At 41.1% G+C, this 28000-nt stretch overlaps 1 protein-coding gene across 3 annotated transcripts; it reads right to left on the minus strand.

Annotated features, from left to right (window-relative positions):
• Positions 1–2029: 2029 nt before the first annotated feature.
• On the minus strand, positions 2030–27920 carry sacs (sacsin molecular chaperone). Of its 3 annotated transcripts, none has more exons than XM_040008867.1 (12): positions 27789–27920; positions 25630–25700; positions 25299–25407; positions 23990–24140; positions 21579–21669; positions 21417–21502; positions 20793–20904; positions 20379–20525; positions 18082–19567; positions 17379–17470; positions 15999–16025; positions 2030–14842 (listed from the first exon to the last, which is right to left on the minus strand). In XM_040008867.1, exons 3-12 carry the CDS (start codon positions 25319–25321, stop codon positions 3291–3293), a joined length of 13767 nt encoding a protein of 4588 aa, XP_039864801.1. In that variant the 5' UTR covers positions 25322–25407; positions 25630–25700; positions 27789–27920; the 3' UTR covers positions 2030–3290. The 3 variants fall into 3 exon arrangements, with proteins under 3 accessions (XP_039864801.1, XP_039864802.1, XP_039864803.1); XM_040008868.1 differs by lacking the exon at positions 27789–27920 and adding an exon at positions 25906–27763; XM_040008869.1 differs by lacking the exon at positions 15999–16025.
• Positions 27921–28000: the final 80 nt, after the last annotated feature.

The raw sequence follows: 28000 nt of genomic DNA on the forward strand, positions 1-28000 counted from the left end.
ATAAATATCCGATAGCAGTTAGGTCCCCTTACTTTCAGCAGCTGTTGAAAGGATAAAGTTGTGGTATGTCAGTGGTTAGAAATACCATTATTACTTTAGGATTAGTTTAACACAATGTCAGGGCTGACCCGGGACCATTGCTGTGAGTCACAGTGCGCAGCATAAAAGTCCTTTCACATCGGACACAGGATGTGCTGCTAATGCTAATTGCTAACTAAAAGCAAAGGATCCAGAATTTGTTGCTGGCTGCTGAGCTCTGTGGGTTTTTGCAGCAGCTCTACCTGTACTAGATGCACCTGCTCCTTGTCGTTTTTATCTCTGACTTTATGTGAACTACAAGAGTTTGTGGGGTTTTTTTTGCTAGTTCTTCAAATGTTCAATAAAAACATGTATGCTAATTCATAACGAAGAAAGCTTTGTAATGAAGACTGTCATTTCCAAAACACTGCCCCCCCCCCCTGCGTCCGCAGCGCTGTTGAAAAGGCTGTGGAAGTCCCTGTATTAAACACGTAGTCCTGTGACACAATAATCACCAAACTCGGACGACCACAGACTGTTTTCCTTCGTGGTGATGAAGGAAAACGCTGGGTTGGCATGTAAAAGGGCATTTATTCCCTTCAAAGACCTGCAGTTCAAAAAAAGCGCCCCTCCGACAGCCAAACCCATCTGTTCTCTGATTGGATTGTTACATTTGTGATTGACATGACATTCACCAATCAGATGAAAGGAAGAAAAATAGGGTCAAAATTTGTAGTTGTAACTTGCAGGGTTTTTTTTGGCTAAGTCCACACACAAATCTTTTTACACACACACAAATCTTTTTTACACACACACACACAAATCTTTTTTACACACACACAAATCTTTTTTACGCATGCACAAATCTTTTTTACACATACAAATCTTTTTTACACACACACACAAATCTTTTTTACACACACACAAATCTTTTTTACACACACAAATCTTTTTTACATATACAAATCTTTTTTACACATACAAATCCTGATTTACAAGTACAAAACTGATTTACAAGTAAAAAATATTTATGACCACATTTTGAGCCCATACACCACCATCAACTTTGCTAAATTGCTAATGAAAAACATTGATCGGGCAGCTGTGATTGAGCAGCAGTGTAGATCCAACTATTTTCACGGTTGTTGTGGTCGTGATCATTTTGTTAGGCCACATCGAAAATGCTCGGATGAGCTTTCCAAAGTTCTACAAGTTGTGCCTCCATCACTTGTGTCCAGATCACACAAGTGATGCGCTGTCTTTTTCGCTGACATTTGTGTTTGCGCGTGCGCAGTGTGACAAACTGCGGTGACAGCCTCACGACCAAGCGATTGATGATCGGGAGCTGGTCGTGAGGTGTTAATCGCGTCTCGTTACCCCATGTATATTACACGATGCACGATGAAGGCCAAAATCGGGCCATCGCCAAAACGGTCGCACGACTGAAAAATCGGCTCAAAATGGGCCAAAAATCGCACAGTGTAAGCCCAGCATTAGCTGGACAAGTATGACTTTTTTTTTAGAAGGGTTGCCGGAAGAAAGAATCGTATCTCCAAGACGTACCATGCTTTGGTTTGTTAAATTGCATCTGAACAAATTGCAAGACATCTGGAAAAATGACCAAAGATAAGCTATTTAGCTCTAGTTATAATACACCGCACTACATCTTTCCAAAACCAACATTTTCCCAACGATGTGAGAGACTGATAACCCCACAGTGTATATAATATATGCAGTAGGGTTTGCATAGTTTATCTCAGGATAGCACAGAGTTCTTTTTCACAGGATTGCAGTGATTCAGCCAGTCCAATTCATCTATAACTTTGCATCTTGTCTTTTTAAGAAAGTAATTAAAACTCACACCTCACTGTAAAACAGTATACATTACTGATACAATATCAATATTTCATTTTAAAATATCAGTTTCTGTCAATGCAAAATTAAAGTCACACGCCTCTATTCAAAATACACCTTATTTTAAAATAATGTCCAAGCAATAACTGGCACAGAGTATTTGGGGGGTGAATTTATTGGGGCTTTCTATGGCCAGTGTACATCATCATGATCTACAGAAAGAACTCCAAAGTTTATTCAGGGGACAGTCTTGACTGAGTGACCTCAAGCTTGAGGTATAAGTTATTGTTTCTGTTTACAATGTGTGATCAGTGTGTGTATCGTCCTTCAAATCAGAGGTAAAACCAAGCCGCTAAATCAGCAAAAACACAAGAGCACCACAGTCGGGTGCTTATCTATGTTCCTTAAACCAAAAGATTCAACTGACAAAAATAAAAAGTATGAACATGGGTTAATGCTGGCAAAGGTTAACATGTTGGGTTGTGCCCAGATTACAGAATATGGCTCTTTATCACAAATCCTGCTTAGTATTAACAAACAGGTAAAAAACAAAACCAAAAAAACCTACAAGGATACTTGACTAATCGCCTTTTCTAAAACTTCACAGATAAAAGCAAGACACTTGCACTCCAGCTTTGAGTACAGGTACTTCATATTGACTGACACAAAACATACAAGTGAGTTAAAATTAACAGAACATGTTTCTGTTCACAGCTGGATTGTCCCAAGTTTCTGGGCTGACTAATGCTACACAAGTGCAAGTACATGAGTTTCAAAAAGTGCTCTGTCCATAAACAAGTGCCTGGCTATGTTACAGAGAATGTACAACTTATAACAAAATGATACGAAATCAAGCATAAAAGTACAAACAAAATGTACAAACATGATTGTACTTCCTTGACTTGCTGAGCTTTTGCAAATAGGAGATGTTGCATGACAGTAACTGCATTACTTGACAGATTTGACCTTTTTCATAATATGCACAGCCTTTAAGTACACCCAACGGGTTTTCCGTAGCAAGAAAATATATTCATTTATTTTTACAAAAGATAAAGTAAAAAAAAAGCAGCATTTTTTCTAACTTAGAGCAAAGTGGGGGGACTTTGGTAAACAAAATGTATTGCTGAGGCATCTGTATGTACAGCATATGCACAAATGGCTTTTTTACATATTACATTATGGTTTATGTTTTTTTTACATATTACAGCAAATTTCTATGAATGCAGCCTAACAGGTTATGGAAGCCATACATGTATTTACTGTGCATGAGCCACAGCACCGCCATCACAGGTGTGAACTGCATATGTACCATAAGCTGCCAGGGGGGATTCTTGATACATGGTCTGTATTGCACACAATCACACATTTCCTCGATTCCACAGAGGATCTATGCATACTCGTCTTCATCAACAGCAGTATCATATTTTTTGCTGCACAAAGGTTTCAAGCTTTATGATTATCCGTGCAGTACATTCCATCACTCTCATTGCAACCTCAGATGTGTATCTGTCATTGGGAATCTGCGGGAATGGCAGGAGATCAGGGTAGCGAGTTCTCAGGCTGTCCACACCGTATCCTTCCAGGATCTGAACGTCACTGGCGAGGCCTTTGAGCTGGGAGTTGTACTCCTCTACTTTTTGAGCCAGCGCAGTCGGCTTTACATCTTTGTCTGACTTTCCTCTGACAGCATAATCAGCAGCTATCAATGCAAGCTTTGTGGCCAAGTAGCACTTGAAACAAACCCACTCGTTAGCATTCTTATGAAGGTCATTGCGAGCAGCAGAGTAGTTTGCTCTGGCTTGTCTCAGCCACCTGCGGGCCTCCACAGGGTTTCCAACTGTCTTAAAGGTTGGGGGAACAAAGAAACGATGCGAGTGTGATGAACTTGCATAACTTGTATAATGTTCCCTGAACTGTTGCCTTTCTGATTTGTGACTCGTTGCTTCCTGGTTCCACGATGAATAAAACCTTTGAAATGAGAATTTCTCTGACTGGAAGCGGGTTGATGATGCAGAGTAGGCTCTCCTGGAAGCCCTGTCTGTATTTTGCTGATCAGCCAAAGACTGCTTCTCCATCCTGTTTATCTCATTCTGTAGGTGCTTGAAGACTTCTGTGGCAATGTCCAGATTTTCTGCATTTTTGTCTGGATGCCATTTGAGATACAGTCTTCGGATAATCTTTTTTCTCTCCGTCTCAGGAAGCTTCCAGGCTTGTTCAACTACTAAGGTCACTTCTTTAAGAATCTCAGGCAATGCCTTAAGTTTGATCTTTTTTGGAGACTGTTTATGTGGAGGGGGTCGCAAGTTTTCTTTGCCAGGAAATGGAGGGGGGACCATTCGTAGACCAGAGGAACGACTGTCTGGGCTCGTAGGTGTTAATGGTGTTGATGTGTCTCGAACTTGAGTGCTTTCATCTTGTCTGGAGAACTTGTATAAGTCGAGGGAACTAACTATTTTGTACTCACTATAACCAATGTCGATCTGGAAGCATTTCCCAAGGAAACTTGTGTTTTCTTCCTCTTCTCTTTCGACTTCTTGTACAATGATGGCGTATGTATAGGTGGGCTGATATGAGCCATATATGTCTCCCCCCTCAGAGTCTACAAGATAACCCACATATTCCCCTGGATAGAATACATTCATTGGATCCATGAGCAGTGTGTGATGTATCTCTGCTGGAATTGGGGTTCCAGGGAGGGGTAGCTCAAGCTGTGAAGGCTCTGTTGAATCATATTTAACACCAAGGTTGTCCAGCTTCTCTGTGATTCTATAGATGTCATTACAGCCCAACATAGCAATCAGGTACGACGTGTCTGAAATCAAATTGTCTGTAGCAGACTTCAGTGTCATAGCAAGAGCCAAAAGAAAGTTAATATCTTTGCTGTCTGAATGTTGGATGTAGAGGTGAATCACAGCTGTCCCATATCTCTTGAGGAATGCTAGCGTTTCGCTGCGACTGTGCGGGATAGGGCTACATCCTTTCACTCTTAAAGTTGTCTGGAGTTTCTCAAAACAGGACACTTTGAGCCCTTCACAAAGCGCTTTGCAGAGACGTATGGCTTTGTCTTCATTCACAAGGTATGCATTATCGTTCTCATGTTTCATTATTCTGATCAGTCCTGTGATGAACTGTTCTGATGAGAGCAACAGCTGAAGGCGACCTTGTAGCGAGCAAAGGGCACCGAACTGGCACATTTTTGGAGAGTCCTCATCAAGTTGCTCTTCAAGAATGCTACTCAGCAGTCTAGGCCTTAGCGTCTGTGGAAGTAGCATGATTAGTTTTGTGTGGTAGGCATGATCTTTGCCTAGATAACACTGGCTCAGATCCACAAGCATCTGAACTCCAACATTACCCTGAATTCTGCTCTTGTAGTGTGGTGCATCATCAAACACCAACACATTCGATTTGGCTAATCTACCATCATGGCTTGGCAGGTAAAATATCAAATCTCTTAGATCTTCAAGGTCTTTGCGAATGTCCTTTGGCTCATTATGAAGAGACTTGAACAATCCCGAAACAACCCTTTTCACAGTTCTCATTTCATTTGGGTCAAGCTGCTTTCCCTCTGAATTTCTGTAAATTCGCCACAGCACTTCAACATATTGTCTGGTTGACACAACATCCTCTGTACCAAGCTCTTTGAACAGTTGATGAAAGGTACCGAGTTCTAGAGGTAGTTTGTACAAGTAGGGTTTGAAGTCAGATTCATTGTCCAAATTAATGACCACCTCTTCAGGTTTTAGCAATTTCCAGCCATCTTCTACCATGACAAAGGCTACTCCACGGAGCTGGTAACGGAAATCTCTTTTATCTGCATTGAGGAACTCATATGTGGATCTTAGAACTTTGTTCCTGGTTTTCACCATTTCATCATCAGGATTGGATATACTGCAGATATTCTTACAGTTGCTTATGACTTTCTCCAGAGGTGGGTCCAAGTTGACACCTAGCATGTTTAACACTTGGTCAAGTTGTTCCTGCCCAGTGAAAGTGCTACCCTCTTGGTCCCTTATGCTTAAAGGTGTAGCTTTCTCCGGTAGTATTGGACATGATGTCCAAAGCAAATGAATAATATCTGTTTGCTTGAACTTTGGATTCACTTGGGACCCACTGAAACGTATGAGAGGAAGTGTGCCACTCATCTCTTGGTACTGAGAATGAAGTTTGATGAGTTCTTTGGGTGCTCTCTCAGGGCACAGAAAAGGTATCATTGAGAGCTCTTTGAGAAAAGTGCCCTGAAAAAGGTCCATCCTCTCACTGAAAATATGGTTCAAAAGAACATCGACAATGGTTTGCACTTTTTCCTTGGTCCAGCTCTCCGTTTGCGCTTTGATGCTGATCTCTTTTGCAAACTGAAGAATTTGCTGCTGTGATACTTCATGCTTGAGACCAATGTTTCTCAGAAAATTTATCCATGAGGTGAGCAACAATGTCCCATTCTTGGGTTTTGACACTTGCTCTACTTTTTTAAAAAACTCAGTAGGTATGAATGACTTTGTAGGTAGCATAACTTCAAACACTTTAACTGTTTTATCATAGAAGAACTTAGTTGGCCTGATTCTGTTTGAGTAGTCATAGATGAACGACAGTTCCTTCAGTTTCTCATAGAGCTGATCTTTCATCTCACATGGTTCTTCCATTGCCAAAAGCCTCTCCTTCAGATAGACAATGTGTTCAACTTTGGCATCATAGGAAAGACTCTCAAACTTTGGCAGAAGATGATGGAGGTAGATTTCTAAGTCATCTATTGGCATGCAGCCAAGGAACGTATACAACTCTTTGAGCTGCGGACAATCTGCAAGAAATGCAAAGGAGTTCGTGTTTGCCCATTTGTCTATGTCCGCAGAAGGGAGACTTTTGGCAAGAACATAGTTTGCCCCGTAGTTAGCAATGCTGATATATTTTCCGCTAACTGATTTAAAGCATGGGAGGAGTTTTAGGCTCTGTGCATCTTCTTGTGTGAGGCTAGCCAAGTTGCAGTTGAAATATAACAAAAAAGCCTCAAAGTCCTTGTCATTCAGGTTTCCCGATTTGAATGCAGATGTCTGAATCATGTACTCTACAGCTTTCAGAACACTTGATGGATTTTCAATGTTTGCAGTGTACTGTGTCAGAAAAGGCACGAGCTGACTCTCTTTGACACAGATTTTGTTAACTGCAAGTTGAATACACCCTGCTTTCATTAGGGTATGAAAGACTTTGTCATTTTGGCCCTGTGGAAATATGGCAATGCTCATCAAGCTCAGAGGTAGAAGCACATCATACTCTGGAACAACAAGCTTTTCTCTGGCCATGAATTTGATTCCAGGCAGCAAAGCCCAATCTTTCAGAATTTCAAGCACTGTGTCGAAGCTAGGTTTCACTTCCACCTGATTATCCTTAACAGCGATATTCTCACTGATGAAGTTCCACACATTCTTTAGCCAGGATTCACTTGCAAAGGTATCTCTCCATTTCACAGGAATCTTTGATCGATACTCTCTTGGAAGAACAGACCCAAGTAGGTCCCCAAAGCTGCTGATGTCAAAGCTTTTTGCAACTCCTGCATTCAACAGGATGTTGCTGTACCTAATGTAAAATGTGTTCATGAACATGTCTTTCCTAGATGATATCAGTTCATGGTGTGCTGTCAGGAACTTTGGTCTCTTTGAATCAAACACCTGAAGCATGTTGTCCATTGTTACCGACAGAGGCAAGCCCTCGACTTTGACTTCATTTTCCTCTATATCTTTAAAACAGTAGTCCACTAGAAGCTTCAAGTTATGAACTAGCTTATAGTTTGACTGCTGGAGACGACAGGGGAGTTTTCCAACATGGCATGATGTATCCGGTGATGAGAAAGTGTAAAGAAAGTTACGAACATCACTTGGTGTAACATAACGTACTGGAATCCCTGCATCTTCCAAACAGAAGTAGAGATTTGCAGTCTCATCGCAGCTGTGAATCAGGTTGAAACCAATATCAAGAAGCAAGGTTTTCAGCCTGTAGACATTTTCAGCCACAGACTTCCTTGAAGTTAGGTTGTACTCTGTGTTTTTCAAATGCTGAAGTTCATCTTGTAGTAGGTTATCAAAAAAGGCTCTTCCCTTGTTTGTTGTAGATGTATTCACCCATGAAATATAAATGACAGAGTGCATCTCAGAGTTGTCCATCTGTGCTGCTCTGACAACAGGAAGGAGACGTTTCAGGTCAGCATGGATACAGCTGTATACTGCTTTAACCAGGCAGTACCAGTCTGGCTGTATATCAAGTCTGTTGGCTGGGAAGAAGAACAGATATTTCCGCAGTGTATCTTTAACAACATGAAGTGGTGTTCCTTGGACTATAGTCATGGTGGGATCTGGACCTGGGAAGTATCGACGCTTGAGCTGAATCAGCAGTTCAACACAGGCGGGTGCTATCAGTGATGTCATCAGATTGTTATTCCAGTCACTCCTCACCCCAACTCCATTGTCATCTCTCCACAGGTTTCTTCTGGCAGAATCTAGGGCAAAATGTCCATTGACATGAAAGGGTAACCCTGTCTCGAGTGAAAGAGGAAGAAAGCAGAAAGCTCTGTGGGGTTTTTTGTAGTTGTGACTTACACATGCAGCTACCCCTCCACGTGGAAACAGGGTGATGTCTTCATTTTTGTGAGCTGAGATCACACTTTTAGAGACATTTTCAATGTTAGGGAAGCCGGATCTGTTGCAGATCATCCATGTAGTCAGATTTCCCTCAGTATCCTCTATGTCCATTGTGTAGGTTATCTGCTGGACTGGGATAGCAGTAAGCGGCTTCTTTTTGGTCACACTGTCAATGACAGAGGCATGAAATTGTTTGCGTTTCAATCGGTCACCATCTGTTATTTTGGCTGTCACAGAGTAGAGCACTTTTAGTTCACCAGATGAATGATCAATAGTACAGATTGATATTTTCTCCATGTGGTTAAGAAACATCAAAAGCTCTGCACCATCAGTTTTAAGCTTATCCAGAAGGTTCTGTACCATCCTGTCAGACGCAGCGACAGAACTGATCTCTGATGTCTTTGCCATGTCTGTAGAGCGGATGGGAAATCTGAACATCGTGCTGCGTTCCAACTTAAAATGAGCTCCTAAGTAAAGATTAAGAACATCTGAAAACTGAGACCTGAAGTCAGAGTCCAAGTCTCGAAACATTCTTCCAGGACTCACAGATGTGGCCCCAGGTGCATACCGTGCATGTGGATCAAAGATACAAAGAATGTCATTGTTAGAGATGAAGGATGGACAGTCAGTTATGTGGTAGACTGAATTGAATCCTATGCCATATTGACCAGTTTTTCCTGGATTAGCCTCTTTTGTTCCTCTCCCAAGATTCTGTATACCTCTGATATCATCTTCTGTGAATGGTTGATTGTTAAATACACAGAGCGCTGGGCCTTGCATCGGGATCCATTTATCGTCAAATATTCTATCTGTGGGGTGCGTTCTTGGATCAAAAACAAAGTAAATCTCTGTTGCTTTGGCATCATCTGCATTTTGAAGCAGCTCTTTCAACATTTCTTTTTCCGATGGGTAAGCATTGAGAATGCTTTTAATTCTGCTTGTGAGCTTTTCTTTTTGTCCAAACTCACTCCCAAGTGTGGTAAAGCAGACATTTGAGGCATATCTCTCCAATGCTTTATGACGTTTTGGGACTGCTCCTAATTTTACAGCAACCTCTCTTGGAATATCCCCGTGACAGTATTTCACCGTTGAGTCTCTGACTTTGATCCAGGGGCAGTCATTGTAGCACAGGGATTTTGATGGCTGCAGCATTAGATTGGAGTCGGGTAACAGAATCTCACCATAATTCACTTGACAGTATTCTTGGTTCTTGTCTCGTATTAGGCTCCATATTCCTTCACTAATAATTCTGCGACATAACTGGAAGTTTTCCTCACTGAGTACTTTTCGTCCACATTCTTGCTTCATAGTTTCCAGAACAGCTGAGAAATCTTCCACTGTGAAGCTAGGTTGTACCCCAACACTTTCAAAAAGCTCACGGCAGCTGTTTCTGTACTTGTTGGGGAGCTGGTAAAGATGTGGAGCTGCATCAAAATTTAGGTGGAAAGCAACTTTGGAAGGACTGACATATGTGTTCTCTACCAGGATGGAGCTGAAGGATTTCAGTTCCTCAGTTATCTGATCTTTTGCACTTTCGTCCTGTAGCATCTCCTCATGAAGATATTTGTAACAGGCATTTGTTATGTTTTCCTGATACAGAGTTACACCATCAAAAGCCTGAGAGAGCTTCTTTAGCTGACTGATGACCAGTCCAACTGAGGGTTTCCTTATTAGACCAAGACAGTCTTTCACAGCTAGCGAGATTGCACCACAACCTTTAAAGGATGGGGAATTCTCGTTCAGGATTGGCTTCATCAGACACACTGTGTCCTGATGATCAGTTGTGAAGAGCTCTCTGGCAGAGAACATTGTTGTTGGGGAAAAGTTGTTCCCATGCCATGGGAGAGAGAATCCTGCAGGCCTTGTCAGGAATGGAAGAAACCTGATGTCCTGCAGTTTCTCCAAATGCTCAGCTGTTCCTTCATCTCTCATCTTCAGCTTTTCGTCAATGAGATTGAGTAGTATACTACTACGGAAGCATGCAGCTGTATGATCACTTTCATTAAGATCCATGACAGAATGAGCACGCTCAATCAGGTCCTCCCATGACAGATCGTCTTTTACCATACCTAACTGCACTAGCTTTACTAAACATACAGGGTTTACATAGTCTTTAGAAGTTCCTTCAGGAAATCTTCCATCATCAGCGTTGTAGAGTTTAGCAACTCTTCCCTCTGGGTGAATAAGTTTAGAAGGTAAAACCAGTTCCGTGTTGGGGCCAGAGCATGGGATACAAGGTGTAACCCTGAGGATTGATGCAAAATCCTCTAGTTTCTCATTCAAAACATAATGCATTAGAGGGTCCCTAAGCTCTTTGTCAATTTCCTGGATGTGTGGGAAAAAGACATCTGAAAAGAACTGCTTCTCTGTCAGGGTGTTTTCCATCAGCTTTCCTTTGCACCCAGCATCATCAAATCCTTCCTTCACCCAGTCAGGCAGCTCAACAGCACAGAGGTTTTGTGAGCCACTCTTTTTGAGGTATTTCAAGAAGATTTTGAAAGCAGCGGGTCCTATGTCTGACCTGCAGAGTAAGGCATCATCAAGGAATCTGACACATTTGATTGACACCCACGTTTTGCCATCTGAGAAAACTCTTGCATGCTCACTGTCACCTCCTTTGGCTATTTCTTGGTAGACACCCTGGCTGATCAGTCTGAAGTCATCATGTACCTGACCTGGATCTGGCCAAGCTGCATAGTAGTTATACTTCAGTAGTTCTCCACTTTCGGCCATTAACCGTAGCATGGTGAGAGCTGCTAAATAGGCCTGGACAATGACATGTCTCATGAATATAGAATTCCACTGTCCTTTGGTGTCTGTCTTCCAAATCTCTTTACGGTTTGATGTTACAGCAAAGCAGCCATTAATTTGGACTGGTAGGCCTGTTTTGATTCTTAAAGGCAAGTAACAAAACACCTCTCCGATTGGTGTTGCATTTGTCTTCACTGTCCATTTTCTATTCTCCTCCTCTGAGAGAAGAACGGCCACCCCTCCACAAGGCACTAGTCCTAATCTTTTTCCACTATCACTAAGGGAAAATTTGAGTGCCTCATTTGCATCCATGCATGAGCAAATGAGCCAGTTTGTGACCTCAACTGCCTTCTGGGGCATTTCATCTGTGAGTCTTCTTGTCTGAACACCTTTAGCAGCCATCTCAAAGTACTGGTTAGGATCTTCCTCTGAACCTCGGAACAGTGGGGAGTGGAGATCAACAATGCGCTTGAACACGTTGTGAAACTCCTCCACCATAACACGTATGATGCATCCAGACTTGGGAACATCAGAAGGTACCTTGCTGGTGCTTGCTACTTTCTTCATAACCTTTGCTGCAGATTTTAGGATACTTAGAGGTCCATATGAGGCTTTGGATGACCACACACTTTTGTTGATTACCACGACATCTTGTGCTCCTGCTGGATTTGGTTCCTCATATTTCAGGTATTTCAAGACCATGCTTCCAACATGTTGAGTGAACAGAATGAATCTGTGGCCACATATGCTGAACTCATCAACGAGAGAGTAGATATCTGTGGTATTGTAGTACAGACTGCTGATTTCACTTACTGACGCTTCCTGCTCTGTTCTGAATGGAAGTCTGAACAGTGTACCATTGTATTTGTATGGCGAGTCCTGAGCTAAAGGAAGCTGGCAGTTGAAGACATTAACGAAAGGTTTGAACTGATTGGGAAACTTTCTCAGCCTCCTCTGTTGTTTGTTCCAGTTGATTTTGATCCCTGGATTAGACCTGTCTCTGATGTGCTTGCTGATGTGATTAATGTTTGGATCAAACATAATCATGAACTCTCTGCTCATTATGATGGGGATATCTGTAACGTGATAAACAGAGTTAAAACCCAAGCCAAACTTGCCAACTTTGTCTGCTTCACACCTTTTCACTGATCCACCTAATCTTGTGATGTTCAGAAAGTCTGTGTCTGAAAATACGGCATTATTGAAAGACCACAAGGCAGGCCCGTGGCAAACAATCATGCCAGGGTCAAGGAGATTCTCCCGAATGTCAGTGTTTTTTCTCATGTCAATGAGAAAACTGCACTCTGTTGCACTTGCATCATCAGCATTTTGAAGAAGCTCTTTGAAAATGTCTGCTACAGATGGATATTCCTCCAAGATATTTTTTATTCTCACTGTTAGAGGTTCTTGTTGGCCAGACTGTTCAAAGCCAAGATTCTCTGGGTTTATCAAGCGTGTGCTCAAACATGGGACCTTCAGCCACTCTGCTGTTTTCATAGGAATGTCATCATGGACCAATATAATTGGTTCTGAAGCGTCTTCGAGTAAGTCGTTCAAATCATCAACTTTGATATCACAGTAGGTACATTCATGGATGGGCTTCATCGCTAACCTGCTTGGGTCCTTGTAACAAAGAATGGGCACATGCATGTTAGTGTCTACAGGTATCTGATTGTTGTACAGCCATCTCAGGATGTTGATTAAAAGTAGAATATCACGTTTGCTTTCTTCCTTGGTCATCTCTCCTTCACATCTCTGTCGAATGAGAGCAATGACTTTGAACACATGGTCTGGGACAACCTCTTCAACTGAACCACAGAACTTAAAAAGCTTGTGAAACTTCCTAATTGTCTTGGGCAGAGAGTAGAGGTAAGGCTGCAAGTCTAGATCAGGGAGGGCTTTTAAAACTGTCTGGCCAGGTGACGAGAACGTCTTCCCTGTCCACACCCAATCAAAAGGCAGTGATTTCATTGCTTCTCTTGCATCCTCAAGATGAGCCTGCATGAAGCCATAAATCTCAAACAAGATCTGCTGGAACTGATACCAATCCTCTGTGGTGAATGCCTGAGATTTATGCCAGTCATTCACTGCTTTCAAGTGTTGTAATACTTGATCCACTTGTGGCTCCATAGTCAGTTTCAGTGCCTTCTTCATACCTGCAGATGTGTGTTCAACCAGTGGTACTGAAGATCCCACAAGCACTGCATGGGATATTTCACACATTTCAGACAAAGAGCAGATATGGAGAGTATCTCCAACCCAAGCAAGAGATCTAGGGTAAGTTAAGGGTCTGTCTTTACAGACCGGTGCCCATTTTAGTTTAAGCAAAGCTGTCTGAGAATCAGCTGATTTTACAAGCTTGGTCTGTTTGTTAAGTATTTGCAGCAGTGTTTTTGCTTTTTTAATTATCAAGTCCCATTTAGGTTCCTCACTGCTTTGCAACTCCTCTATCTTCTTTGCCACTCGAAGTACATCTTTTTCACTGAGCTGTACTTCATTTCTTAGTCCCAGTTGTCTGAGTGAATGAAGAATATCTGGAGATGATGTGAATGTACTTGTGGGAAACCTGTTTTTTTCCTCCATGAAGAATAGATGTTGCAGGATCTCTAGCTCAGGATCAAAAAGATCTGTCGCTTTGACTGACTTTCCACAAGGCAGCTGAATGAATTTAAGAGCAGAAAGCCATCCAATCACGGCTGAGTTTTCATTCTTTAGAAAAGCCAAATGTTTAAGAGCCCAGAGCATGATTTCAGTTGTCTCATCTGTTGTGTAGTAACCTCTCTCAATATCCTGAATAATCATTTTGAAACATTCTGTTGTTTTCACTTGTTCAACATTTAGCATTTTGATGAGGCGAATTGATTCCTCATCAGAGCAAGAAACAAGATTTTCAGATAATTTCACATCTGGCGGGTGCTTGGCTCTGTGGTGTAAAGCTCTGGCCCCTCTCAGTGATGTGAATGCTGAGGTACCTTTAGAGCATGTACCCAGTTTTTTAAAGATGGAAAGGTCAAGTAGGATATACTTCTCCTTCTCTGTAATGTCAGACAGCCCTGCAAGAAAATTTCTGAGTGCAATTTTCTCTTCCACTGAGAAAGAAGAGACTTGGCTTGATAATCGTTGGGCTGATGTTCTACTCATAATTTGCAGAAGCATACCAGGAGAGCATGGGTGAATGTAATTTTTTAGCAGAGGATGCTGCAAACAGGGATCCAGCTTTTTTATCACTACTCCTCCAAGCTTTTCTATGATGTCAAGCACGTTTTCAGAAAGTGGCGCCTCTTCCTCATCCACAAGTACTATGGGTGATGGAGTTTTGAAACGAAGAAGCTCAACTGTGTGTGTGCTTTCCTCGAGTGGCACAAGTGGGATCAAAGGCATGTCTTCAAATGTATTTAGGTCATCAGCAAAATATATATAGAGATGCTTCCAAATCAACTTTAGCCAGGAAAGTGTAGGATGCTTCAACTCCCTGTTTCCAGGATCCCAATGAACTTTAAAGTCTCTGGTTGGCCAGGCTGTTGACAGAATCTCCTTGATGAGTCGAGCTGAACGTTCAGGGTTCAGCACTTGTAGCTGAGTGCAGGGTCTACCTGTTTTAACAGTGAAATTTAGAAATTAGTACAAGTTATTAATACAGACACAGATGCAAAATAAAATCTGATCAATGGGTTAGGTTTGTTCTTGTTATTAATACAGCTGCTACACCTTTAAATGCACCTTTTCATTCATAGCTCAGCCACACAATGTCATTTCATTTTTGAAGTGTTTTGTTTTCTTCTTAGTCTCTTGTCAAATTTTACTCATTAAATGATGAGTACATTTCTTTCCTCAGACACATCACCTCAAATACTCAGAATCTAAATATATTTAAGACATGTAAGTCATGCAAACACGCTTGCACAAACTTTACTGTGTATCCACACACACAAATGGCCTGCATTTGTATAATGGCCTGCATTTGTATAGCGCTTTTCTAGTCCCTAAGGACCCCAAAGCGCTTCACACTACATTCAGTCATTCACCCATTCACACACACATTCACACACTAGCGATGGCAAGCTACATTGTAGCCACAGCTGCCCTGGGGCGCACTGACAGAGGCGAAGCTGCCGGACACTGGCGCCACCGGGCCCTCTGACCACCACCAGTAGGCAAACACGGGGTTAGTATCTTGCCCAAGGATATTTGGCATGGAGGCAGCCTGGGATCGAACCACCGACCTTCTGATTAGTGGCTGACCTGCTCTGCCACCTGAGCTACAGCAACACACAGACACACACACACACAGACACACAGACACACACACACACACAAATAATTTAATAAGGAAAAAATGCATATTTCCAGGCCTGTGGCACTTGTTCACTTCGCTCATGTATTAAAACACAGACATGCATGGTAATTTATCATGTTATTCATTTTTACCTTGTATCACTTTATATAGTCAGATGGCAAAAACAGTTGTTCATAAACACTAAGCCAAAAAATATTAAATAAATATATTTCTTCTAATTCTTCTTTGCAAGCTACATAAACATTGTGTTTGATGTCACTATTTGATGAAGACTCATTTATAGATAATGATGATAAGACTTCAAAAGTGCCAAGGAGTTGGGGAACACACATACATACATATGATACGATCAGTAAGATACTAAAGTCATGCCAATCTGAATCCAGTCTTATCATTCCAACATATGAGTTTAGGTTAATAATAAAAAGGTCACACACTTTGAAATGCCTTACCTGAACACCCCCATAGAAACTGTTGCACTGTAAAATTTAAGAGATGTGGGATGATTTTTACTGTTTCTTAAAAAAAAAGTGGTAAAATAAAGAATTTAAAAAGTAAACAAATGATAATTTTTCAGTTCAGGACTTCTGTATATCTGAGTAACATTAAGGCCTTACCCACCCTAAGGCCAAGGTTTGGAAGTACAGTTAAGATGTCTGTTTAAAATTGAATTCTTTATGTAGTTCCCTCCCCAGACGCCTTAACGCCCACTCACATCCTCAAAACTCAAAACTGGATTATAGATGGCAGATGTCTGCCATCTATAATCCAGTTTTGAGTTCCCTCCCCAGACGCCTTAATGCCCACTCACATCCTGGGCCATCTGACCTCAGGAATTCGCATGATAAGGCGGGGCCAGGTTTCACAATGAGCTCACCCGAAACCCTGGCTGATTGGGACCCACACCCAGTTTCACACCTTGGCTCAGGCGATTAGAGGATCATCAGGGGGTCCTTTTGTCCCTCTGCGGGGGGATACTCCCACTAGGTTTAAATCTGGGACTCCCCACCATTTGACCTTAGAACTGAAGAAGCTTCTCGGATGAGAGGTGAAACGTCTTCAAGCAACTTAAAGAAGTCCAGACGCTTTTCTTTGCAAGCTCCTTTGACTACGATGACCTGGATGACTGAGAACCTTCACAGACAATTCTTTATGTAATAAAAATGAATAATAGCAAAATGTTAGCTAGCAGAAAAATAATAAGCGGTTAGTTCCAAATTGTTGCAGCTATGTATAAATGGAGTATTCTCTGTGTCTTCTACTTTGGGCTTTGGGGAGAAAATTGTTTTTTCAGCACTTTTCCTCTGCCTGGGTCGTGACCCACAGTCATGACTATGGCATGAGTATGGCAGAGCGTGCACTCAGGATCTGCTCTTGCAGACCGAGTGGAATGCGTGGCACAAAAACAACTCATCCATGAATCAGCATGCTCACTCTCTCTTCCATTTTCTCTCTCTCCCCTAAATTTTCTATCAGCCTATCAGCTGGGTACCAGATTTACTGCCCCGCTGGCATGCTGAGAGTACAACAGTCCAGTGTTACAACATGGCTGAACCCACATAACCTACTTGTTCATCACAGAACTGCAAAGATTTTCTTTTGGAGATACAGGCCAACTAAAAAGTTAACACAATACTTTAAATCAAAATGAAATATAATAAAATAAATAATTATTTTTTTTAGGCTTCCCTAAAAAGACACTTAATCTAACAGATTAGATTCAATTCCTATTGTCAAGATTACAAATAGAAATCTGTTAAAAATGTTTAACATTGTCATATGTTATATATACATTGTATATATACATTTATTAAAAAAATAAGTGACATTACCTCTGCATTTGGTAGCTTTCTTCAAACTGTCCATCACTGAAGGCTTGATACTCTCTAATATGAATCGATGCTCCAGTCCTGGATACAAAGACCTTAGGATGAAGTTAAAAAAAAGGTCATAAATTTTGCAAATTTAATTCTGAGTTTACACATAAAGCCAAATCCAGCTGGATGCAGTTTGTATAACGGTAGGCACAGTTTTCAAACAAGAAGCTATCAAAGGTCATGTTCACAGAGGGACAGCAGATTTCGCACTGTGCATGTAATTCACTTTTTTTAAGTTGTATTATTGTCTCATTTTTCAAAGGCATCAGCAATACTCACTAGATAATCATGCAATTAGTCTGTCAATATTTCTGAATAAATCAGCATCAGCCTTCCTAATATGGAAATTTCTTACCTTGCCACTAAACCTTGCAAAGAGCAGCAATCTTACTTAAAGCCATGAAGAATGAACCAGACTGTTTATATAAATGTATTTGGAACTAATGCTTGACAAAAGAAAAATGAGAAATGGATTCCTTATCCATGAAAAAAAACAACGTGTGAATAGTTTATGGTAAAATATATAAAATAAATATTGTCTTCTCCTGTTAAAATCCATTCAGGAATAATAAAAGAAATCAAAATAAGAAGTGAATTACAAAAACATGATGAAACTGGCAGAAGCTTATATGTAAAAATAAACCATCTCACTCTGTACCTGGGGTACTCTTCGGAAGCAATGTAAATGGCATCTTTTTCGGTCACAGAGGATGAAAACGTTATAAAGGTCTCATCTTGGAGTGGCAGGAGCTCAAGTCCTATAAGGTCACTGTAATTAGCATCTCCAAGTGCAAACTCCAGCAGCAGCAGCTTCTCCTGTGAGGGACCTGTGTGTCTGCTCTTCCTGATCACTTGCCGCACCAACGATGGCGTCACCTTCCTCACTTCACCGGACTGAGTCATGTAGGCAGCCAAGACAAAGTCCACAGCAGAAGGCACCTTTGCCACTTGCATTCCTGAGCTTTGGAGGTAGTTGATCACAGTCTCTGAAATGCCATCGTCTGTGTCCAGCTCTGAGAACACAGTCTGGTCCACCCTGACCCAGCTCTCGCTGAGGGAATAGATTACTTGGTGCTGCAACAATTCATCAAACAGTGGCTGGAGAATGGGTTTCCAGCGGGACTTGACCCGCTTAGGGTCTGGCCAGGCCCTATAGCTTCCTGTAGGAGACAATGGAAAGTCTTGGTCCTTATTTATCTGTACCCTTTTGATAGCCTCAATTATGAGAGTGAAGTAAGCCCTCGGGATGACACTAATTATAAGAAGCTCATTCCACAAGGCAGCTGGATCCCTCCACTGGTCCACTTCCCGCCACTTGATACTCCTGCGGTTGTCCGTGAGGCCAAAGAAGCCGCTGACATGAACAGGAAGGCCCGTTTCGCTCTCTTCTCCGGGAGGAAGAGGAAGGAAACAAAAAGCTCGTCCTGAGAAACCGGATGTTGCACCTTGGTCCTCTCTGTTAAACAGAGTAAGAGGCAGAGCAATGCCTATGCTAGGCATAAACTTCAAATCATCTGCCAAAGAGTCCAACTCAGCACACATCCCTCTTCCCCCAACTCCATTACACACCAGCCACGTCATCCTCTGGGTCTCTTTAGCCGTTTCATCCTGAGTCTCGATGTTGAGCTGGTAAGTGACGCACGTGATGGCAGAGCTGGGAACGCCGTTGCTATAGCTGTCTATAGCCTGTCCCAGTATCTTCAGTGCATTCGGTCTTTCTAGCTTATCATCAGTATTTTCCGTTGCTGTAACCTCAAACAACATGCGCTCTGTGCCATCAGACTCGCGCACATGCAAGGATATTTTTTGCACACTTTTAAGGAAGAGGAGCACCGTGTCTGCGTCAGCTTTGAAAGATTCAAAGAGCTCCAAAACTTTTTCCTTGTTGTAAATGTTGCCGCTGAGCTGAGATGGTTTCATGCGAAGCGGGAAGCGAAACAGAGTTCCAGGAAAGTGGCCGTCCTGAATGGTTTGATTGGAACTCCCAAACATCCCAAAGTATGGAGCAAACTGGTCAGCTAGTTCCGTGATCTCCTTAATGTCCGACTTCAAGTTCCAGCATTGGCCCGACTCATTCACGCCAAACAGGGTCTGATGGGGGTCCAGCATGGCGATTTGGTCTCCACTGAATATACTGGGAACATCTGAAACATACATACAAAGAACAACAATAATAGCTAACAATGGTAAGTGGTTACATTCAGATCAGCATATTAGGCAAGTGGCACAGTCACCTCACGGCAAATGTTTCTGAGTTTGAACCTGACGGTCGGGTGGGATGTTTCTATGTGAAGGATTTTTGCAGGTGTTCTGGGTTTCTCCCACAGTCCAAAGACATGTTGTAGTTGTTGATGTCACCATGAATGGTAGTAAGCTTATTACCGTTAACTAAAACTAAATTAAAAACTAAAACTAGATGTGAAAAACCATTGTAGTTAACTGAAATAAAAATAAAAACCAGACTAGACCAGGACATACCCTCCACATGTGGGAGGACTAAAACTAAAGTAAAACGAGGAAACACACTCTGGAAACTAAATGAAACTTAAATGATTAAAAAAAAGACAAAATGAAATAAAAATACAAAATAATCAGAAAATACAAAACAATAACAACTCTGCTCTATGACCAGGCAGGGTGCACCACGTTTCATGCCCAGTGTTGACTGGAAGATGTAGATATTTATTTGGGCTTCTGCTTTGCTTGGACATTTCAGTAAATGCATTAGTGAAATTGTTTTTGTAGCCTTTAATATCAGTGGAAGGATCTCTGGAGGTAATTATCTGCGATTTGTTACCACTGTGATTTATGTTCCAAACTTACTGCCTCTCAGTCTAAATTTGGTTGCGGTCAGACTCTGGAAAATACAGGTAAATATTCCTTGGTTCAACACACTGACTCCACATGAGAAAACAAAACATCATTCAACATTTCGCTAGATAAATAACACTGTACCTGTAATATGGTACACAGAATTGAAGCCGATGCCAAATCGTCCAACTTTTAAAGGATCTTCTCTCTTCCTGCTCCTTGCGATCTCCTGAATCCCATTCCAGTCTTCCACAGTGAACACCGCGTCATTGTACACGTACAGTGCTGTTCCTGGAAGTCAGAATCAACGTGACCATGCTGGGAAAAACTCCGAAAAACAAATGTGATTATTCTAAAGTGAGTGAGTAAAGATAATGTATTTTCTTTGACTAAATTGTTGCCTCTCTTCCCAAAGAAGTCAGAGTAACAAAATAGCTGCTAACAGATATTTAACCAGGACAGATTCTTGCCAGCATGAGAGCTTGAAGGTTTGCCCTCTGATTTAAGAGCTGATCACTGGGCTATGCTGCTGGACTTAACTTGTTACTGACTGCTAACCTTGATGCTGAGCCATGTCAGGTGACCACAGTGACTCCGCTCCATACTCTGTCTCATCGTACATGAACTTGACCTCTGTGGCTCCAGCATCCTCAGCATTTTGGATCAGCTCCTTCAAAATAAAACAGAGGAAAGATCATCAAATATGAAGACAGGGCCTTGTAACAAAGCCACACTGAGATATCAGCTTTATAGGTGGATAATTTTATCTAAAAGGCCTTGCCAAAAAACATTAAGACCTTATTAAAATAGATGCCGTCATTTGGGACTTCAGCTTTGGAAAAAGTACAACCATATATGGTAAAGGACCTGAGATCGGCAAGTTAAAGCCAAAATAAAACTATGACGTTTGTTTCTGTGCAAACTTGGCATATTTTCTCATTTAAAATCTTTTTTTTTTTTTGCCTACAAACAGCCTTCTCTTGGATGAATCCCTACCATAGCAGACTGATGATATAAACTCATAAAATACCGCCAATCCGATGCATGTGTACTAAAAATAATAACTAAATAGCCAACTTTAAACAGATCAGAAATGTATAAATTCTGTACAACCTCTGTATGCTAATTATGTTTAATATGTAGTCTATACAGACACTTTTTTTTTTTTAAAAGCACCCTTACCTTTAGAATCTGTCCACCTTCAGGATATCTCCTCAGGATATCTTTCAAAAATTCAACTAACGGAGGTGTTGTCTGTCCAAACCTTCCTGTAAAGACACACTGTGTAAGATTCTCTTTAATACTGACTCATTGATTGCATACATGTGCAGGTTTTCATGTTACCTCCTCCTTTTAGGCCTCGTCCCTCCAGAATGACAGATACTTCTGGGCTTCCCACGGGCACCAAAGTACCAATTTGCACACTGTTATCCAGCTATGCAGGATTGATGTGAGGAGAGAGAGCTGGTTTTAATGTACAGCAAGAATGCACCACACTGAAATAAAACTGTGTGTGATCAGGTGACATGAAGAAAATATGTATTTTTAAAAAGTCCTTACAAAATTAACATGTAACTGCATGAATAGAATGAGACATGTCATTTAATGAGACTTAACAACAGACTTATAGTCTTCAATCTTTCACCACAGCTACTGTTAAAACATTCGGAGTTGGGATTATTGCACATTAGTTGACAGTCTGCCTTTTCCTGGTGAGCATTTCTGAATCAATGCAGCAACGCCTGACTCAGCTGCGTGGGGCTCTTCAAGGTGACACTGTGCCCTCCTGCACTCAGCAGTCTTTGCACATCAACATGCTCTCTGGCAAACTGAGCCATCCCACTCATCATCTTCATCATTGTCACGCCACTGTACAATTATTATTTCACAGTATAAAGACGTTTTGTGATGTATATTGTAAGCAATATGTTTCTTAGAACAAATATACAGTGACAGAGCTCGACACACAGAGGGAGGTGAGGCCTCGTGGTTATATGTAGTAATATTATTAGGGAAAAAGTGAGTATATAAATCTGTATAAAACCTTCAATAAATGTAAATAACACCTTTTATGTAGTTGCACGCAGGCAGTCTTCATTACTAATGCCTTAAAAGAGTTTTTTATAATAGCTTTAGGGTCTTCTATCAAATATTTGGCTGCTAGGATTGAAGGTTTAATTTTATCTGAGAGCACCCACTGCCAGGCATTTACAATGAAGAATGTTTAGAGACTCAATGAGAACAAGCCAAGCTTGCCTTAAAGTGCACAGCACCTCTTCCATCACACTGCTGCAGATTTAATTGCATCAGTGTAACATCAAATATAGACTTACATCCGAAGGACACAAAGGAAATTACTTTCTGTTATTGTTTCCTAGGAAACACATCATGTAACACAGCTTCAGACGCAGCAGAATTCATGACTGTATTACTTTTACTTAAAACTGGCCCTGCAGTGTATGTGGTGTTAGCTTGTAGGACTGGCTTGTAGCTAATTTCTGCATATGAGATGGGATGGGGTGGAGGGGGGCTGCCAAGCACTGCCCACCATCTGGTGCTTTCCATCAGCTGAGCCACAAGACACGGGGCCAACTGCAGTCCTGCTAGTCGTGTAAGTCACTGAGTGAACGATTATAAACTAGCACACCACATTCACGCTATAGATTTACCTGCCACAAATCTGCAGTGTTATTAATGAGTTTAGATTATGTATGTGTTACGAATTAGATTAACGGATCAAATTTTTAACAGTAACACATCGGTTTTGTTTCAAATAAATAACTACCATACAATCACAGACTGTTCATTCATATAACTGTGCAATTATATATGCACACAACTTAATAACCATGATCTTAAAACTGCAATATTTTGGGATACACAATGTGATATTTCTAAATCTGGAAAAATTAAACAAGCTTTCGTTTAACGCAGCGTTTTTATTTCAATCCTCTGAATGCAGTAACTTTAGTATTATTCAATACACTGTGATGAAGAGGTGCCGAGTCATGCTGTCTGCAGTATGAGTGAGATCACTGGGCAGCAGCCAGTGGAGCAGATCCTGTGTTTACAATTACTGCATAACTTTCACTGTAAGAATCATAGATAGATAGATAGATAGATAGATAGATAGATAGATAGATAGATAGATAGATAGATAGATAGATAGATAGATAGATAGATAGATAGATAGTCATGAGATCGATAACACTCCAAGGCCTCAAATAATTACTAACACAAATAACTAATTACACCACGAGGGAAACTCACAGCACTTCTAACAATGAGGGCCCTGTTAACAGTTTAAATGAGTGTCACACCATTTGTTCTGCAGTTATGGAACAGGGTCATTAAAATAGAGCAGCTTTCTGCTGTTTGTAATTATCTAATTTAAGAGAGAGAAGCCAAATTTCTTCCTCGTGTCTTTCTGCAATGACATTACTAGAATGTCAAAAAACAAAACAAAAAAAAACCCCATACAAAAACCATTAATTTACTTTGTACTCAAGTACTTACATAAACCCAAAATACAAGAAGTGGCTCACTAATAAACAAAGTAACAGACTTGTGAGTCTTCCTCTAATGTAACATACAAGTGACCAGAAAAGATGGAAGATTTGCCGTTGCACATCATGTGCATTTTGTTTTGCTGTGATCATACTGTGGCACGTTCAAGGAAGTTTAAAATGACAATTTTATTGTTGTCCTTATCAGTTTTATTTGTACTCTTCTATTACAGAAAAATAAATGCTCACCATTCTCCCATTGTGAGTCAGTCGTTGCTCTTTGACTGGGAGGTTTGTCTCCTCGTACAGCAACTGCTTGACATCTTGAACAGATGTAAATGGAGAGACCCGGTAGGACCTCAGGCCAATGCACTCATGACGAACTGTCACCCATGGCAACCTTGAAAATACAAACGCACATTTCAAGTTTTAACAACAAACAATTGCAACAATTTTTTCTTATGTATAATAATCTTCCAACAGACACAACACTACAATTCAGCAGCAAAGAAGGAAAGGTGTTAAATTTCATCACAAGAAATAAGAGTCTTGCTTACGGTCACTATTGATCAAGGTGTAAGTTTGGAAGAAACATGAGAACATGGACTCTTCACCAGGTCCATATACCAACCGTCCATTAATGCCATTTTATGTCTGTGTAAAGTTCGACAATATCATATTGAGAACACTGCTCTCTTCTCTTTCTCTTCACCCCCAAACGGTTAAGGCAGATGGCTGAGCCTGCTTCTGATAGAGGCTTCTTCCTGTAAAATAGGGACTTTTTCCTACCTACTACCACCAAGTGCTTGCTCATAGGGGGTTGTGTGATTGTTGGGCTTTTTCTTTAAGATTCTAGGGTCTTTACCTTACAATTTAAAGCGTATTGAGGCAACTGTTGTTGTGAAATGGGACTATATAAATGAAATTTAATTGTACTAACTGACCATCCTATCACATCCTTAAAACTGAAACCTTACTGCAGTCCCACCCAAGATCATTGATCTCTCAAAGCCTTCAAGAGCTGTGCTGTTTCCTGACAATAACCCCCCCCCCCCCAAAAAAAAAACCCTTCCTCATTTTGTTCCTGGTCACTTCTTAAAAGAAGAAGCTTGCTTTATAGAAACATGCTGCTATTTCTGGAAACTATGTGGTTGTTGCAGTTGAATAAGACAACCTTAGGCTAACCTGTTAACAGAAATAAAACAATATATTTCTGCTCATTCAGCAGGAGGCCATTGGAGCTTTGTGGTTAAGTCCCTCTGGACCACTGTAGCTGGGTGGGTGTGGCAACCAGATCCAGCAGAGGATGGTTAAAAAGCATTACAGTGATTATTTACCTTTACACGGGCAATAGAACCATTTTGCCGAAACATTTATGCCTGGTCCATAAAGGGAAGCTGTAAAAAATGTTGTTATTCCTGCCTTGACTGTTAGTTGAGATATTCACTGGGAAGTCTGAACACCTCAACTACCGAGGAATTATAGGAGGGCTATCAGCTGCAAATATTCAGTATGTTACATGTTGCCAGGAGTATATGACAGCAAACAGGAAACTTACCAGGGGTCTGGACAGTTTGCCATGTCGCTGCTGCTTTGTGTCCCAGCACATACACGTTCATTGGACTATCTTCCCCACTGCGCGCAGGAATACACCATCCGAGAAAAGGCTGTCGTGAAACAAGAAAACCGTTATTTTCCATCACCTGCCCCTTGACAGTCCGGTAAATTTATACCAGTCCTCTCGGTGATGTATTACACACATATATATAGCATTTATGTGTTGATGTGATTTGTCTGAGAGTTTTCGTTGTGGCCGTACACCGCCGGTGCCGGTTGTTATTTTTCCACTGAGCCTCTTTAGGAGCGTTATCCCAACAAACCCCACTCACTTGTGTGTGTCCAGCGCGCGCCGATAATGGTCCTCTCGAAAAGCAGAGACATTTCACGGCACTCGGTATTCCTGGAAACAATCGCAACAACAATAGCAAATGACACTGTTAGATCCCCCAACTACACACCGACTCCTTCAAAGGCGATGTTCTAATAATAATGAATTACACTGAGCGTGAGAGCAAAACGGGGGAATACGAAGCGAGAGGATTCCCGGGCGGTTACTTCCGCTTCGTCTTAAAGCCCGTCAGGAAGACTAAGCAGTCTCAACTAACCTTTAATTAACTGCTGTCTTTCTTCTGGGTGTGAATTCACTGAGATATTTCAAATATATTTAAATATTTTCTTCTGCAAGCGTGAATTCATTATTATAAGTTTCTCCTGTAACGTGATGCAGTGGTGTGATGACCAATTTTGTAGGCGCATGCGTAGAAGCACAATAACGGAATAAATCTCCCTTTAGGATTTTTCTCAGTAATAATTTTTCTATTCTTTAACTGACTGTACTAATAACTATCTTCCAACATTATTAATCTGCACAACAATATGCACTAGGTTCCAGTTAATCTGTAAATCAATTACGGTCACGCGGTTAGCAAAGACTATAAAAAATCAAGAGCTCGCTCTGTGTTCTTTTCCGTGATCCGGAAGTAACCTGTTGAGCGACTTGCCGCTGCAGCACTACCAAGGTTTCAGTGTGTATAAAATCCATCATTTAATACTAAAAAAATCACGTTCACTTAATATTTAATAGAAAGATACATCTATACATGGAAAAGGATTCCCATGGAATATAAACTGTGCCAAAATTTAGCATCAAACAGCCGCCTTCTTACAATAAATGAAAAAAATATAGAGCTTTCCATGTTCTTACAAGTGAACGTAAGTCTATTATTGACTGTTGTTGGTCTTTAAATAATCTGCATCTATAAATTTTTCCGGCTGGCCAATCAGAACCTGTGTTGTTGCCTTGTCAGTAGGCTAATTAATTATTTAGGGGGCACCATTTCATACATTTGAAGTCAAAGCAGTTGGGCACAAAATGGAAAATGTAATTTAATGCAAAATGAAATGTGACATGAGGGATAACAAACTACATGTATGAAAATTAAAATTTAAAAGCCTCTTTAAAGTTAGTTGTGCAATTATTTTAAAGAAAGTGAACACTTAATCCTCCTTTATGTCACTGGAAATGTAACTTCCTGCTTCTAATTATTTTTGATTGACTTATTTACTTTACAATGTCATTGTTTTATTGGTTAGGAGACATTTATTGATTTTCTCTACAATTAAACCAAGTGGCACCATCTCTATATATAATGACATCAGCAGCAAAAACAACAAAAATGCTGCTAACCCAACATACTGTTTTCTAATATGGTGGGGAAAAGTGAAGTGTGCTAGAATTGGCATGTGTGCTTCCAAATGTGAACTCCTTCCAATATACTTTGCGTTACTTTTCACCAGTCTAAGCGGCTTAACCTGCTGACTTCTGGGAGTTGGAGTCTCAACCAAAGAGCTCAGACGCCAGCACACTGCAGTCAAAGATGCGCAAATCAACTTTGTAGAGGAGAAACACTGGCAGAGACATGAGGCCTGTCGCCATCACATTAAAATCCTACAGAATTTATTTCTCAGTATATTTCTCAGTGAAATATACCACCTTTATCTCTCCTGCTCTCTGGGTATGCTCTCAATATATAGAGGCTGTTGTCATACTGGTGTCTTTGGCAGGAATCATAAAGCCTATCCACTCTATATTTGAGAGTGTGGTGCAATACCTTAGGGCAGATTTACGTAGAAAAGTGACATCATCACTTGAAAGTCAAGGACTCCCAGCACCTTCAGACATAACCCTACTCTAAGCTAGATCATGCTGGGTTGTCTGAGGACACGCAGTCTGTCTACTAAATACGTAAAAAAAAAAAAAACAAGAAAAAACACTTCAAACTTAGCCTGGTGCTGTGATTTCGGGTATTCAATGCTATAATAAAGATAACAATTCCACGCAGGCCCACTTCTATGTTGTAACAATAGACGTGCAATTTCTACATCATTTGAAAATATCCTCTGAGCCGAAATACACGTCCTATAGTGCTCTATCGCCCCAGCAGACCACATCTTATTATTGCCGCATTGGAGAGAGGAGGATACTCACATGAGGAAACGCAGCAGCATCAGCGCAGCATCTCTGCACTGCCTGCTGCTCCGCAGAGGAGGACGCAGGTTCCTTTAAATGACCGCACCAACACTCCAGGGATGTTAGTTTAAACGGAATCAGCCCTCAGATGTGATCTCTAACAGGCGTGAACACCTCTGTACTTGTTTCATACTGCAGGTTTTAACGCGCAGGTCTCTTAAAGAGACAGC

The sequence above is a fragment of the Simochromis diagramma genome, unplaced genomic scaffold (genome assembly GCF_900408965.1).
Source record: "Simochromis diagramma unplaced genomic scaffold, fSimDia1.1 OVJJ01000344.1, whole genome shotgun sequence".
NCBI lineage: Eukaryota > Metazoa > Chordata > Actinopteri > Cichliformes > Cichlidae > Simochromis > Simochromis diagramma.

What these genes read in the sequence shown, in the direction of transcription:
- sacs (XM_040008867.1), bottom strand. Translation starts at nt 25,321, where the DNA reads ATGGCAAACTGTCCAGACCCCTG. An exon ending in ACGAGGCCTAAAAGGAGGAG is followed by an intron (nt 21,503 to 21,578) that starts GTAACATGAAAA and finishes GTGTCTTTACAG; the next exon opens with GAAGGTTTGGACAGACAACA. An exon ending in AAGGTGGACAGATTCTAAAG is followed by an intron (nt 20,905 to 21,416) that starts GTAAGGGTGCTT and finishes TTTATTTTGAAG; the next exon opens with GAGCTGATCCAAAATGCTGA.